Source organism: Capricornis sumatraensis, chromosome 8 (assembly GCF_032405125.1).
Source record: "Capricornis sumatraensis isolate serow.1 chromosome 8, serow.2, whole genome shotgun sequence".
Lineage (NCBI taxonomy): Eukaryota > Metazoa > Chordata > Mammalia > Artiodactyla > Bovidae > Capricornis > Capricornis sumatraensis.
This window is the reverse complement of record NC_091076.1, coordinates 13,214,184-13,230,874: the sequence shown is the minus strand read 5'-3', so window position 1 is coordinate 13,230,874 and position 16,691 is coordinate 13,214,184. Positions and strand designations below refer to the sequence as shown.

General features: G+C 45.1%; 1 protein-coding gene across 1 annotated transcript; it reads right to left on the bottom strand.

The window, feature by feature from the left end:
* Positions 1 to 5,706: 5,706 nt before the first annotated feature.
* Positions 5,707 to 14,703, bottom strand: LOC138083041 (pregnancy-associated glycoprotein 1-like). The gene is made up of 9 exons (XM_068976627.1): positions 14,603 to 14,703; positions 13,367 to 13,517; positions 12,270 to 12,387; positions 12,007 to 12,125; positions 10,521 to 10,714; positions 9,487 to 9,603; positions 7,760 to 7,901; positions 7,574 to 7,672; positions 5,707 to 5,859 (listed from the first exon to the last, which is right to left on the bottom strand). Exons 1-9 carry the CDS (start codon positions 14,701 to 14,703, stop codon positions 5,707 to 5,709), a joined length of 1,194 nt encoding a protein of 397 aa, XP_068832728.1.
* Between the last annotated feature and the right edge of the window lie 1,988 nt (positions 14,704 to 16,691).

The window sequence follows — 16,691 nt, the reverse complement described above, 5'->3', positions numbered from 1 at the left end:
CCACTTTGATCTTGCATAGTCTCCAGTCTATGACAATCTGTGGGACTAAGAGTAGCTTTGTAGTTATTGATGCCAAATGATGAAATACAGGGTTCATGACACTATTCTTTCTTGTATTTGTTATCTTTGAAACCATTTTGTAATAAGAAATTTACAAAATGTCCATTTTGAAGTTTCTATCTTTAGTGATACACTGTGGGGCTCAAACTAGCAGATTCAGGCAGGCCCCCAGTGAGACAGTGGTTGGAGACACGCATGCTCGTTATTCCAGGTCTTCTCTTATCATCTGAAAACTGCCAACCACACCTAGCAACTCTACCCCCACCACTATCTGCATCTCTACTCCCGTGCTAAGCTGCTTAGTTATCCAGCTGGAAATCTTAATAATTCAGGACAGGGCCTGGAGAAAGAAGGAATGTGGTCATTATTAGAAAGAATTAACTGGACCACCCCTCCCTGGTTTTCTCTTCTTTAGTGCTATCTGCAGGTGATAGGCATGGAGAAAGCAATGGCAACCCACTCCAGTATTCTTGCCTGGAGAATCCAAGGGACAGAGGAGCCTGTTGGGCTGCCGTCTACGGGGTCGCACAGAGTCAGACATGACTGATGCGACTTAGCAGCAGCAGCAGCAGCAGTTGATAGGCAGGGCCTGGGTAGGGAGGAAGCCAAAGTGGGCCTGTGGGGATAGATTGAAGAGAAGGGTGGAGGAGTTCACAACCTAGTCACCAAGAGGTGGGCAGGCTGCTCAGGACATATGAAGGAAGAAGCATTGGGAAGAGAATGGTTCCTATCAAAGGGCAAGACTTACCTGGGTCTTCTGGTTAAACTTGCTGGAGGGCACTTTCTTCCTGCTTGAATTCCTGCTCTAGACATGGAGGGGATAGAGCTGTACTCACTGCTAATGAGTCACAGGGAGAGGGACAGCCTCCCCCAGGGGCCCTTGGATTCCACTCTAACTGTGGGGATCATCCCCAGCCAGTCAGCAACATGGCAGGTCATCCAAAAGATGACCTATTCAAAAAAATATTTAAAATATTATGAAATTTATCCAAGAACCTTCTTGGATCTTGTTTCCATAATTCTTTTAGGGGAGCTGATTCATCAGCCCAACGTGAGTATCTGCTGAAATCTACAGCCTTCCCACTTGATAACTTCTGACTTATAACTACTTGATCTCATCCCACAGAACCCAAGTGGCAGAAAATTCCCGGGGGGCAAGGCCTCTAAGGTTTTCCGTGTCACAGCAGCTATGTCCAAGTGGTCTACCACTTCCTGTTCTGAGCTCAGGATACATGGACATCACCAAGCAGTCACAGCCCCTTGCATATCAGATGCAGCCTCAGCACCCTCGGCAACATGCACCTCTGAGCCACTTGCTCACTGATTGACATTGAACTTCAGTCTGGAGCAAGTGTTCTGAAATAAGTCCAGTATCCCTCATTCAAGAGCTGGGAAACCAAACCCTGGGGTGTATGACTCACCCTAATGCTCTAGGTGGGATGGGGAAGTGCTGGGACCCAGGTCCTCTGGTTCTCAGGGTGGAGGAGAGAGCTCCAGGAAGGGAAATATCATCAATTGTATCCACTGCTGGGCCATTCTTAGAGGTTTGCAGACACCAGAGTGAAAGTTCCTTTTCCCTTGACCCACAAATCTGGCTCTGATTCTATCATCAGACATGCCTTCTTGTAGAAGCAGGAAAGCAATACTTGGAGCTGGTTCTGCTGGGTTCCAGGCACAGTGGGGGCAGCCCCAGCTGGAGCGGCCCTTGGAGGCTGTCATGCAGGTGGTGCCTGACTCACTCACAGCTCAGCAGCCCCAGAGCTCTGGCTCCTCATTCACACAACACAGACCCTTGGGAAACTGGATCATACAGAGAGTAAGGGAATTCCAGAAAAACATCTACATCTGCTTCACTGACTATGCTAAAGCCTTTCACTGTGTGGAAGACAACCAACTGTGGAATATTCTTAAAGAAGTGGGAGTCCCAGATCACTTACCTGTTTCCTGAAAAATCTGTTTGCAGTTCAAAAAGTGACAGAACCAGACATGGAACAGCAGCTGAATGATTCAAAATTGGGAAAGGAGCATGACAACGTTTTTTGTCACTCTGTAGTTTAACCTATATGTAGGACATATCTCCAAGAAAATTAGAGATACCAAGGGAACATTCATGCAATCATTGGCACAATAAAGGACAGAAATGGTATGGACTTAACAGAAGCAGAAGATATTAAGAAGAGGTGGCATGAATACACATAAGAACTATGCAAAAAAGATGACCCAGATAACCACAATCGTGTGATCACTCATCTAGCCCCAGACATCCTGGAATGTGAACTCAATGGGCCTTAGGAAGCATCACTACAAGCAAAGCTAGTGGAGGTGATAGAATTCCAGTTGAGCTACTTCAGATCCTAAAAGATGATGTTGTTAAAGTGCTACACTCAATACGGCAGCAAATTTGGAAAACTCAGCAGTGGCTATGGGACTAGAAAAGGTCAGTTTCATTCCAATCCCAATGAAGGGCAACGTGAAAGAGGTTTCCCTCTCACTTTCACTCATTTCACACGCTAGCAAAGTCATACTCAAAATTCGCCAAGGGCAGTGTGAAAGAACTGTCCTATCAACTTCACTCATCTCATATGCTAGCAAAGTAATACTCAAAATTCTCCAAGATAAGCTTCAACAGTCCACAAACTATGAACTTTCAGAAGTTCAAGCTGGATTTAGAAAAGGCAGAGGAACCAGATATCAAATTGCCAACATCCATTGCATCATAGAAAAAGCAAGAGCATTCCAGAAAAACATCTTCTTTTGCTTTATTTATTGAGCCAAAGCCTTTGACTGTGTAGATCACAACAAACTGGAAAATTCTTCAAGAGGTGGGAATACCAAACCACATTACCAGCCTCCTGAGAAATCTGTATGCAGGTCAAGAAGCAACAGTTAGAACCAGACATGGAAAAACAGACTGGTTCCAAATCGGGAAAGGAGTACATCAAGGCTGTATATTGTCACCCTGCTTATTTAACTAATATGCGGAGTACATCATGTGAAATGCCAGGCTGGATGAAGCACAAGCTGGAATCAAGGTTGCCGGAGAAATATCAATAACCTCAGATACGCAGGTGACACCACCCTTATGGCAGAAAGTGAAGAGGAAATAAAGAGCCTCTTGAAGAAAGTGAAAGAGGAGAGTGAAAAAGCTGACTTAATACTCTACATTCAGAAAACTGAGTTCATGGCATCTGGTGCCATCACTTCATGGCAAATAGATGGAGAAACAGTGGAAACAGTGGCAGACTTTATTTTCTTGGGTTTCAAAATTACTGCAGATGGGTACGGCACCCACGAAATTAGAAGACACTCCTTGAAAGAAAAGCTATGACCAGCCTAGACAGCATATTAAAAAGCAGAGACATTACATTGCTGACAAAGGTCTGTATAGTCAAAACTATGGTTTTTACAGTAATCATGTATGAATGTGAGAGATAGACTATAAAAAAGGCTGAGCACTGAAAAATTGATGCTTTTGAACTGTGGTGCTGGAGAAGACTCTTGAGAGTCCCTTGGATTGCAAAGAGACCAGCTAGTCATTCCTAATGTAATCACTCCTGAATATTTATTGGAAGGACTGATGTTGATGCTGAAACTCCAATATTTTGGCCACATGATAGGAATAGCCGATTCATTGGAAAAGACCCTGGTGCTGGGAAAAAGTGAAGGGAGGAGAAGAAGGGGATGACAGAGGATGAGATGGTTGGATAGCATCAACGACTTGATGGACATGAGTTTTAGTAGGTTCCAGGAGCTGGTGATGGACAGGCTGCAGTTTATGGGGCTGCAAAGAATCGGACAGAAATGAGTCACTGAAATGAACTGAGGACACATCATTCAAAGTGCTGGGCTGGATAATCCCAAGCTGGAATCAAGATTGCTGGGGAAAATAACAACAGCAGACATGAAGATGTTACCACCCTAATGGAAGAGGAACTAAAGAGCCTCTTGATGAGGGTGAAAGAGAAAAGGAAAAAGCTGCCTTAAAAACTCAACATTCAAAAAACTAAGATCATGGCACTCAGTCCCAGCATTTAATGGCAAGTAGATGGAAGAAAAGTGGAAACAGTGGCAGATTTTATTTTCTTGGGCTCCAAAATCACAATAAGCCTTGACCACAGCCATGAAATTAAAAGACACTTGCTCCTTGGAAGTAAAGCTATGACAAACCTGGACAGTGTATTAAAAAGCAGAGATATCACTTGGCTGACAAAGGTCTGTAGTGTCATAGCCATGGCTTTTTCCAGTAGTCTTGTACAGATGTGAGATTATAGAATGGAGAGCACCTAAGAATTGGTGTTTTTGAATAGTGGTGCTGGAGAAGATTCTTGAGAGTCCCTTACAGAGCAAGGAAATGAAACCAGTCAATCCTAAAGGTAAGCAATCTTTGACCCCTGCTGTCCCAGATGAGGCCTCTGTCGAGGGTGTCCAGGTGGGAAGAACTGATGCTTCCACTCCAAAAGTGCCTAATCATGGCAGCTCCAACCAAATGGTTTGTAGCACCACTCCTGGAGGAAGCTCAGAAAGGCTGAAGCCTCTGTGTACCCTGGGTGCCCCAATATATGAGTTGCATTCTCCCCAGCAGAGTTGGAGGCCAAGGAAGGGGCATTTGAGCCCTGCAGGAGGAGGATGACTCAGGGATCCACAGGGGCCATCACTTGTCAAGTGGGACTGGACAGGACACAGCAAGCGTGTGTGGCAGAGAGCTGGTGACTGGGGTGTGGGGACAAAAACAAATCCTTTCAGTATGATGGACTCACACAGAACCGCTGGAGCAGAATCCCACTGCCAGTGTTCACCTGAGATGGGATGATTAGAATATTTTCATTATCCCTTATAATTCCTCGGAATGAGGAGATGGTGGAGTTGGTGGTGGAAGAGTCATAAACTCTTACATAGTCTAGACCATCCCGCAGCCACTATCTTTGCGGCTACAACTACCCAGCTCCAGTCATGTGGTTCTGCAGGAAATTGACAATCATGTTTGCTGCTGAGTTAGGGCCACATGACCATGTAAAGCCACTCATAGGACCCCATGGCACTGCCAGGATGGTTGGTCTCCAGTTGGACATGTGATCTGAGGTGGGCCATTCAGAGCACTCCCTAGAATCCTGATGTCTCTGAGCTTCTTTTCTTATGGGTTAGACTTCAGGATACAAAACCCTAGGGCAGGTAGCTCTGGAGTTCCTCACTAGGTGTAGAAGCCTTAGGGAAGAAAGCTTTCAGGCTAAGACAATAAAAGAAGAGAGAGGAGAAACAGCAAGGATGAAAAAGAGAAAACTGATGACTTCTGATTTCTTGGGTCCAGTCACTGAGATCTTTGGATCTGCTCTGGTTCCTATGTTCCAGATCCCCGGAATCCAGCCAATAAGTTCCCCCTTTCTTTGAAGCCAGTTGGAGTTGGGCTCCTCTCAGTTGTGCCTCAGACTTGGCACCAGATCCTTCTTGATCATTATGTACCCCCCAGACACAAACAGAGGCACCCATTTGTTTTAGCACCATTAAGAGTGAAACCTTTTATTCTTTACTGAGAATAGGGTTTGCAGATCACCAGATGCAGTTCACCAGCATCCCTGGGCAAGAGTGCCCTAAGTTTTTGCCAGTGTGTGTTTGGAGCAGCTTGATTGATTCCTCAACCAGTCCAAGCATTTACGCTGCCTGAGCCAGGCCAATCCTGTTATTTCCTCGATCATAAACTGAGAAATACAGCCTCAGGAAGACGTTACCCAGGACCCAGGTCTCTGTGTGTTTAAAAACTTCTGTGCCTCCTTTAAAGGTGCTAAAGCAGCCGCCTTGAGAATCCTAGGGGAGTTAGAGACACATACCAGTCAGCCTGAGCCCTTACCTGCGACTCCCCCCGATATCCAGACTCAGCACACTTCTTTGTTTTATTTCCCTCGTTTGGTAAATATCAGGTGATTTTCTCAGCAGCTGGGGATGTGATGGTTCATCCAAAACAAAAAGGGCCAAAACATGTGACTGCCAGAAGGAAGGGTGTGGGTGAGAGGAGGACAGGGAGTAGGGGATTATCAGATGCAAAGTAATATACAGAAGAATGATAAACAACAAAGTCCTACTGAGAGCACATGGAAATATATTCAATATCTAGTGATAAACTGTAATGAAAAAGAATAAGAAAAAGAATATATATTTTTGTATGTGTATAACTGAGTCAGTTTGCCATGCAGCAGAACTTAAGGCAACATTGAAGATTAGTCATACTTCAATACAAATTTTTTAGAAAAAAACAAGAGTGTCCCATAGCTCTCTTCACACTCTCTTGTTTCTTTCCTACTGACTTCTGATTCTTGTTTTCCTTGCAGATATTGCTGGTTCTTCTTCGTCCCCACAACCTGTTCTTTATAAAAACCTTCATTTTTGTATTCGAGTGTAGGTGTTAACAATATTTTGAGTTTCAGGCGGATGATGAAGTGACTCAGTCATACATATACATGTATCCTTGTCCCAAAGATACCCCTCCCATCCCGGCTGCCATCTAACATTGAGCAGATTTCCCTGTGCGATACAGTAGCTCATTGTTGGTTATGCATGTTAAATACATTAATAGCAGTTCTCACAACACGTTCTTTAAGTCTTCACTCAGGCCCTCTGGGAAAACTCCTTGGAGCCACACTAACCTTCTTTGGTCACTCCAGGAATGGGTGGGTGATTCACTCTCATGCTCCACCCCCACCGGTCAGTCTGTAGCCCTCATCACCCCTAGAAAGTCCCCATTGCCCCTTTGCAGAGCACCTTTGGTGCCATTTGCATGAAATCTAGTGTAGATTTGCCTAGAGACAAGCAGGCCCCCTTATTGTGCTATGAGTCTGCGGGGTTAGAATTACTGAAATTCCCTCTCTTCCTCAAAGCCTTCTTTGAGCCCATCAGCCTGCTCTGAGCTCCCACAGGGAGCTGACATGAAGCCTCCCTCCTGTGTCAGGGCTGTACAGTCACTGTGCACCCTTTGGTCACCTTAGCATCCAACTTACCCACAGAGGGCTTAGGTATCCCAACTCACAAAGGGGGCACATGGGCGTAGCAACAGAAAGATGCAGCTGAGACTAGGGTATCCAAACAAGGAAAACTTCGAGAAGGGAAAGGAAACTGTTAATCCCTATAGTGGGACAGCACACTGGGACAGTCCCCAGCCATTCTCCTTGTCACATGGCCTATTTCAGGGATTGCTAGAGCTGACTTTCTGTGTTCATGCATCTGAGGGCTCTGATTGAACTGAAGTTCTCTGAGGCTGAGGTCCTTAGTGTTCCCCTCTTCTGGTGATTCATACCAGGCCAGCACGGGGTGGTGTCTCCACATCTATTTCAGGAAGATCAGTGCCCCAGACTGACTTTTACTCTCAAGTGGTTGGTTTTGTGGGAGGCACTGACCCAGGTACAGGGGCTCAGGAGCATCTGCCATGGTGTGACATGGCCTGCAGAGGGTGCCTTCCTCTCTGAACCAGCTAAAGGGTTTCTGCAAGTTCCTATATGAGAACCAACCCTCAAGGCTGTCCCCTCACCTTGAGGATGTAGGCTTGAGCTGGCAGCGTGTAGTTGATGCCATTGATGGTGAAGATAATAGAGGGCAGGATATTGATGGTAGAACAGGAAACGTAGTGCTGTTAGAGAGAGAGGGAGAGAGGTTGGCCCTGGAGATTCTTGTTGTGTGTGGAGACTGAGAGTGACCCTGTGGCATGACCCTTCACCTTGGGACCCAGGGGCGTGGCGCCGATCAGCCTCTGAATGTTAGTGACCAGTCTTGTTGGGCCGTCGATCAATGATGTCCCTGTGTCCATGAGGGCCTCGCAACCGCCAGAACAGCCAATAAGCTTTCCTTTCATGGAGATGCTGAGAGACAGTGGAACAAAAAGAGCATCAAGGTAACTCTGAGTCTCCCCAGAGCTGCCCCCTTCCTGACTGTCTCCTGAACAGCCCTTCAGAGATGTCAAGGCAACATCTCTCTCCCTGACTCTTTTACTTTGCTCTCGACATGACACCTTCCTTGACATCCTTGAATGCAATATTTGAATACACCAGGCTCTTTTGTACCTTGACACAGCTGGCCTTCCTTCCTAGAAGACCCCGCCTCTCCTTTGACTAGCAAATTTCTTCTCCTCTTCCAGATTCCAGCTTAACTGTCATGGTTTCAGTGAAGTCTTTTCCTCGGTGTACATCAGTCTCCTGTCTTGGTCATTCTCTGTAGACCCTTCCTCATGTCTAGCATGTACCAAAGTGACAATTCACTATGTCTGTGAGGCATTTCTTGTACATTTGCCTTCTCAGATGTGAGGGTAAGTTTTTTTCTCATCACATCCCTAAAGTGCCTGGCCCAGAGTGGATGCACAATGCTTGTCTGTTGAATGAGTGAACGAAGACTGTGAAAATAATGAATGAGGACCACCAGAACTGTATCTGGTGTCGAACAAAAATGGGTCAAATACACAGTGAAGATGGAGGTTCCCTGCAACAGCAGATTCTCATGGGGTGGAGGAGACCAGCTGCCCTGGGAGAGGGTATCTCCAGCACTGCTCACTCACCCAGCTCAGACACTGATGCCCTGGCCAGGCGATACCTGAGTAGCCCAGGGGACCTCCAAAGGACAGGTCTGCATTTGTCTGAGGATACTACACAGAATCCCATCAATTATTGCCCCGTGTTCTCAAGCCATTCCTAGATCCCACCTTCCTGTTCTCCCAGTTACAGCAGCTTCTCCACTGTGTACTTAGGATAAACAATAGGTAGCTAGGTTAAGTGGGGTGTCTTATTATGAGTCGCTTTCAGATCTCAAGACTGTGGCCAACCTCTCTCCACTGCTGGCTAGCTTCTTCCTAAGGAGACCAGTTTTCCCCCATTTGTTCAGGATGTTCCCTATGTTTAAATTGACATTTATATGAACTGAGAGCTTCCTCAGTCCTGTGTAAACATGGACAGTTGGTCATCTTATCACAGCTCTGTTCAGGCTGAGGAAATTCTCCCTGATTCTCTTTTCACCACACTGTAGGGTCCGCTAACCATGTTCTCCACCTCACACTCAGGGGTGAAACCCTCCCCCAGCTGCACAGGCCTTTATGAACCCTGTTAAGGACCCTGGAGAGAGCCCTGGTCAGGAGGCCTGGGGCAATTATGAATCCATGGGTGGTTTTTGTATCTGTGTGTTTCTATGTTTGTGTGTGTATTTGTATGTGGCTCTGTGTGTTTGCTTGTGTGTCCATCTGCCTATGCAATGTATGCCTCTGTGTGTTTGTATGTATCTGCTTATGTGTTTATATGTGCCTCCCTTTGTGTTTGTGTGTGTCTGTGTGTCTGTATGTGTCACCGTGGATGGTGTATATGTCTGGTGTATGTCTATGAGTGCATTTGTGTGTGTTTGCTTTGTGTCCGTGTACTGATGTGGGAGCATCACTTGGGGTGACCCTCAGAGGGAGAAGCTTACTGGTCTATCTTTATACGCCAGTCACCCACTCGGGACAATGGTATCCAGTTGAGCTGTCCCTTGTAGTAGGCTTTGTCCACGCCACCCAACATCAGCACACTGCTGTTCACCGTGCGTCTGTAGAAAGAAGGAAGAGGGTGACTCTTGGGCGACAGTAACAACTGCACTGTCAGGACTGTGCTTGTCCACCCATCAAGGCCCTGATAATGTCCCTACTTACAGATGCAGAAATTGAGGCTATGAGCGATTGTAAACTGGACCAAGGTCAGTTATTGACTAATAAGTGGCACAGAGGAGGGTAGAACCTGGGCCACCTTCCCTGGGCTCCACCTACCCAAGCTTCTGAAGAGTTCTGGACCTTCTGTGACCTGAGTGCTCAGAGATACCCTCACAAGACAGTGTGTTGAAGGTTTTGACTTCCCCTTGTCTCAGGCCAGAAAAATCAAAGCCTGAAAGTGCTAAAGGTTTGAGTTCAGGCTCACCCAGGGTTGGCACCACTAGCCTGTGACCTGTGCTGTCCATAGGGCCCCACACTCAGTAAGGGACTCAACCTCTGCTCTCCCTGGCTTCAAATCCCAATACTTGTTGAAAAAGGATTCCCACACTTTCATTTTGGGTCCCACACTTCTGTTTTGCACTGGCTCCTGCAAATTGTGTAGCTGATCTGGGCTCCCAGTGAAATGTTAATGAGGAAGGAAAGATTTCCACCATCCCTCTCTTTCCATCCATTTCGAAATCATCAGTAAATCTTGTTGCCTTTTCTTCCAACTCACATTCTGATACCTTGCATTAGTCTTCATCTCCACTCACCCCCCTACTCCAAACCACTGCTCTTGAACCCAGGAGCATGATTGTGTTCCAATAAAGTTTTATTTATAAGGGCCAGTAGTGATGCAAGGTGGGGCCCTGGGGCCATAATTTTCCTGGGTTAGATTATCTCTCAGGATACTTCTGTATCAAGTGTTCGATAATTTTCTTGCAACTGAAACATCTTAAGCTAATTTGGAGAGAGGGCTTGTCCAGCTCAGACTTACTTGCTCAAGTAGAAGGCAAAGATCGGCTCAGAAATGGCACCTTGTTTCTTCAGGTTGTCAAAGATGGGGATGGCTCCTAAGACGGAGCTGTTGGGGTAGTTCAAGCCCAAGACGCCATCAAAGGGTAACCCATTAAATCCATACTCCTCCAGGCTTAGACCAAATGGCTGGTCAGTACTTACAAGGTTCCCAATCTGAGGGAGAGAAGAGTGTTCCCACTTACAGATTTGTGAAGTAGGGCTAGGACTGGGCTAGGGTGCCTTGCCATTAATCCTTAGAGAAGAACTGAGGCTGGGCTGCGTTTTTGGTAGACCTCAGATGGTTAGACCAAGCTAAGGAGAATTTGGATTCCATTTGTGAGGGGTTGTGGATTTTACAGTATTGTAAAGTAAAATAAAGTAAAAATAAAAATTTAAAAAAAATAAAAAATAAAACAACAACAACAACAACAACAAAACAAACAAACAACAACAAAAAAACATCTGCCCCTCTGAAAAAACATCTGCCTGAGTCAAATTGGCTTCAATTCTTCTGTACAGTTGGGGCAAAAAACAAAAAAAGTCAGGACAGGACCTAATGGTGCCCCGTTCGGGACAATATAAGTAGAGAGCAGAACAGTCTTCTCTTTGTCATCACTATGACCTCATGACAGAAATGGACTGAATTCACTATAATATACTGTGGATTCTGCATCTGCCCAGGAAGACAGAAGCCGAATATACAATATTGCTTGCAGGGTTCTATGAAGATACTGCCTGGGAAATACCCTTTTGGGGACATGTGTGTGTTTGTGTGAGTGTTTGTGAGAGAAAGAGAATAAAAGAGAGAGGAGAACTACTCAGGTACTTTGAGAGAGGGAGGTCATAAGTTTTATTAGACTCCCCAAGAGTGAGAACTCATTTATCAGGCCTCTCTGACATCTCTGTACCACTTCTTTCCATCTTGGATATCGGAAAGGCTTGACTGCCACCAGGGTCCCCAGATCAGTTTGATTCTGCCCTCAAATACCCCACGGCAACTTAAGTCCTGAAAAGCCAGTCCAGCTCCACTGCTTACCACATGTGTGACCTCTGCAAGGCCCTTGCTGTCTGCACCTCAATTACCTCATCTGTATTATGAGCTAATCAAAGTACCTGCTGTGTAGGGTTGTTGCAGGATTAAACCAGTTACTACCCGAAAGTGCTTGGAACATTCTGAGAATTTAAAAGTGGGTGCTTCCCCTCCTCCTCTTCTAGCTCCCAGCAAAATGAACCTTGAACCGCTTATGGGCAGAGGAGCTGCAAGTCCACATCCCAAGGTACTCTCTGGGTTAGCTAATCTGGGAGTTTGTATGTCACCATGGGTGCTGTTGTCCCAGGCACAGGACCCTGTGGATAATCACTAGGGGAGTTAGTGTAGGATGGGTCCTGCCAGCTGGTCCTGCATCTTTTTTGTAGCTGTGGTCACTTCGTTCCCAGTCCTGACTCAGCTTCTGTTTACACGTTACCCGAATGGTGTCATAAACAAGATGTCCCTTTATTCTCCCAGATCCATAGGTGATTTCAAAGGGCTTGGTCGTATGCCGGTAGGTGGAAGACTCCCGATACTTGAAGGTAATGTGTGAATCTGCAGACACAAGAGATGAGTGTCAGAGAGTGACACTGTCAGATGAGTCAGACACACTGTCAGATGAGTGTCAGGTGCCAATGATGAAAAAGGGGGGTGTCAGACAAGTAAAAGATGGGTGGGTTGGGAGGTGTCTGTACTCACAACAGGCGGGACTGGTGCAAAAGTTGGAGGGCACCCACAAGTCAGATGAGCCCGTGTCAAACACAACCCGGAATTGCTGAGGGGGTGTTCCAATGGTGATGTTACCCACGTAGGCCATCTATGGGGACCAGGAAGGGTGGGTTAGTGTAGATCTGGCTCCCCTCGATTTCCACACTGCTGCCTCCCTCTGGGTGTCACATGTCTCCTGAGATCACTCTCCAACCACCATGAAGTTCACAATCTTTCTCAGAGAGGTGCCTGCATTTGATATTTTTTCCTGCACTACACAGCATGAAGGATATTAAATCTATGACCAGGCATTGAAGAAGTACCTCCTGCATTCGAAGCCCAGAGTCATGATCATTGGACCCCAAGGGAAGTCCTGGTGCCTCCATTTGAGAAGCTTTCTAGTCTGTCCAAACCCAACCTGAGCACCTCCATCTACAGGAGGTCCTCTTTGATCAACACCACTCTCTCCCTCTAAACTCAAACCACATCCAATCAACACCACACAGGTGACCCTTTCATTTGACATGTATTTACTCTTTGCCTCGCTCCCAGGCTGGCCTGGGCATTCTTGAAAGCAGAATGAGCCCTTTTTTCCTAATCTAATAAAAATAATCACAGTTAGATTCTTATGTTATTACACAGAATAGGGGTTTGGTAAATTTTTACAGCTGTGGTTCTTGCACCTGTGGAAGTTGAATTCCTCTGCCTGGGGATTCACAATTACTTTGCAGTTGGCTTTACCTTTTGATCAGAGATGGTCACCCTTTATCTGTAACTGAGTGCCTCACTTAGTTCAGAAAACAATCTCCCTCAAACTAATGACACATTTCTGACACAGAAATGGAGGTTTACCTGCCACAAAAATGCATGTTTACCTGCCACCTGGTCATTGCAGGGCCTAGTCACCACAGGCCAAGAGTGGAGGATGAGAATGCCTTCTCCTCTGGGAATGGGGTCCCTGTTCCCCAGTGTCCCTGCCTTCTGCCCCTGCCCCAGCCCCAACATCTGATCTGCTACTTGCAGATGAGCCCTAGTGCTAAGCCACACCACCAGGGGGCGCGGGGGAGCACCATCCTCCCAATACTCACATCCAGGAAGTTCCTCATGGGTACAGAAGCTATTTTTGAGTTACGAGTAGAAATCTGGGCCAGTCTATAAGCGTATTCCTTCAGGAAATTGTTCAGCAAGCTTTTTCCATTGAGGGTTTCTTGCATGACGTTCACTTTCATTAAAGGTATTCTTTCACCGATCATTGGGGAAAGAAAACAAAGAAGAAGCAACAATTAGCTGTATCTGTTAAAGTATAAATGTCATTATAATGGCACTGTGTATTTCCCAATCATTTTTATAAGTGTCACATTATTATCAGAACTTTATGCATATACCATGGGAAATACATAGATTTGAAAATAGGTTCTGTTCTGTAATCTTGGGTAAGCCATATGACCATGTGGGGTCTCAGTCTCCCTTGGTAAAAAGGTGGAATGTAATAATTCCCACCCTCCAAATAGAATATTTGGGGGATAGGTGAAGTGATGGATATAAGGTACCTGATAAATAGGAAGTCTCAACACTGACAGCCATTAGCATTGCTGTTGCCATCCCACTGTATCTTTCTCATAGAAGCTCAGGGAAGGAGGTAGAAGTGGGATTCCTGTCCTCTTTTACAATGGAAAAATTTGAAATGCAAGAGGTTTGTGAGTTGGCTGTGGTCACACTGCTTGTCAGATATAAAACAGTGTATAAGTAGCTATTCCACTCGTTCTCTAAGTTGAAATAGAAGAGAGAGTTGAAAGAAGAATCTAGGAGATAAGGAACAAGTTAGGGAAATTCAGAAGCTTGAGAAGGAAGGAAGAGTCAAATGACATTTAAAAGAAAGGAAAACACAGAGAGAAATACACTCACAGAGACTTCCAAAGAGATGGAGAGATAAATGACAGTGATACAGAGATGCAGACATAGACATATACATACTGAAGTAGAGAGAGAACAAAGAGGACATGTTGAATAAAATGTAGAAAAAGTGCTATTCCACAGGATCACAACTACATCTGCATAGACTGTGCACTGAACAATTGCAAGGAGTTCCATTTTCAATAGATCGTGAGATGACTGGACTCCAAGAGTTGTGCAACCATGCAAATCTACACCAAGACCCTTGCTACCTTCCTATAGCAAGGTACTTATCAATAAGTAAGAAGTGAACTTTAAGACTGTCAGGGAAATATTCAATTCTCTTCTAGACCTGATGGGTGGAAGAATAATCAGATGAAAGGAAAAATCCGAGAAAGGAAGATGCTGCTGCTTACAGTCCCCATACTTACTTGACTATGCACTCTGAGAGGGCCACCAGCCCGAGGAGCACAAGCCACTTCATGTTTCTTTCCTGGCTCCAGGTACTCAAAGAAGTTTGGGTTCCTAGCATGTAGTGGTGACCAGGAGCTCCCAGTTATATATGTTCTGACCTGCACTAATTTTCCCCTTTAGGCCACTAAAAGACCTGAAAAAAACAGAAATCTCAAGATAAAATCTTTACCTCTATCAGTGTCCTTGGCGAGTGGACTTTGAAGCTTCTCAGAATACAGAGAATTCAACTGTAATCTCTTCTTTGAAGCTTGGCTGGAAAATCAAACTGATCTGCATGGACATCTAAGAAGATGGAGAATCTTGCCTACTTGGAGAAAAAACTGCTAAGAACATCATGAAAATGGATACTAGTGGCCATGCTCAGCATTCGTGGTTCCATGTCATCTTCCTAGCCACTTCATGAGATATGCATTTCTGTCTTCATTGGAGAAGAGATTGCTAGGAGGATAAGTTGTCAAATGGCAAAGTGAAGACTTCAGGGACAGCCCAGGGACATACAACTGGCTTTAGGTAGTGGGTCTAATGGCAGACATCAGGGGCACCTATGATGCCAGGCTGAATCAAAGATTTAGGGCAGAGCAGTATTTCAATTGCATGCTTTCAGTATTGGAAGAAATGTCATATGCATCCACAAGATATTTTATATCATCCAACAAATGTACGAGGAAGAAGTGTGTGCTGGTTTCTGGGTAAGAGGCTTCAAAGTAAAAGTTGATCAAGACAAAAATAGTGTTTATCTTATGTGAGCTAGGAGTCTAGTTCTCACCAACTCATGACCCCAGGAGGCAAGAGAAATGATACTAGGACTAGGTTGCCATGTTGGACCCTGGGCAGCACAGGCCTTACCACTGGGAGCAGCCTTTCCTCCACTTCAACCATGTGGAAAGCAGGTTGTATATTTATGTACAATATACTGATTTTAATATTAGCAACTAATTTTTTTTCCCTGAAAAAACAGTGGGCATGAAATCTCCACAGCGATGTGCTAGAATCAGCCTTCAGTCTCTGCAGGTTTTTATTTCTGGCCTAGAGTTGGGAGTGCCCTGGGGAAAGAAGGTATGTAATTCAAGTTGGATGATTTCCAAAGGGACTGAATGCATACTAAACATGCTTGTTTCCTTTCTATTTATAAAGAAAGATCATTAGGAACATACAAACCAGCAAATTTAACTGCTGAAGATAAATGGAGATATTTTGGGTATAATTTTTCCATAGGGTCTATGCCATGAAAGATTTTGTCTGCCACACGAAACATACAAAAAATAATTTTGAAATGTCTTACCAATCAAAGAACACAAAACAACTGTGGCAGCCAAAGTAAAGACAATCGGGTTTAATGACTCATCCAGGACTTTCAGGGCCTATTCCGGCATGAGATCTATTCATGCCTGTCCCTTGAATACAACAGGAGCCTCTCCTGGTTGCCAGATGTGTATAGATGGGGCACTGTGTCTTAATCCTCATTTTTGCATATTGTTTAAATTCAGTTTTGGTGGTTAAATTCCAACAAGGGTAATATCACATCACTGACAAATGACAAACGTATATGCCCCTTGAACGATGGTGTTGGAGAAGACTCTTAAGAGTCCCTTGGACTGCTAGGGGATCAAACCAGTCCATCCTAAAGGAAATCAGTCCTGAATATTCACTGGAAGGACTGATGCTGAAGCTGAAGCTCCAACTGTTTGCCCACCTGATGGGAAGAACGGACTCATTGGAAAAGACCCTGAAGTTGGAAAAGATTGAAGGCAGGAGGAGAATAGGAAGACAGATGATAAGATGGTTGGATGCATCACCATCTTGGTGGACATGAGCTTGAGCAAGCGCTGGGAGTTGGTGATGGATAGGGAAGCCTGGCATGCTGCAGTCGATGGGGTTGCAAAGAGTCGGACAGGACTGAGTGAAATAGAGGAGAAAGAATAATAAATCTAATTGTATCAAGTTGGTGACTAGCTGCACGTAACAACACATTAATTAAGTGTCTTTAAAATTCAAATTATGACTACATTCAAAGTGGAATATCTTCTAATGACAAACAAAAATACT

What these genes read in the sequence shown, in the direction of transcription:
- LOC138083041 (XM_068976627.1), bottom strand. Translation starts at nt 14,703, where the DNA reads ATGCTAGGAACCCAAACTTCTTTGAGTACCTGGAGCCAGGAAAGAAAC. An exon ending in CCATGAGGAACTTCCTGGAT is followed by an intron (nt 12,388 to 13,366) that starts GTGAGTATTGGG and finishes TGGTCCCCATAG; the next exon opens with ATGGCCTACGTGGGTAACAT. An exon ending in TTTGCCTTCTACTTGAGCAA is followed by an intron (nt 9,604 to 10,520) that starts GTAAGTCTGAGC and finishes TTCTTTCTACAG; the next exon opens with ACGCACGGTGAACAGCAGTG.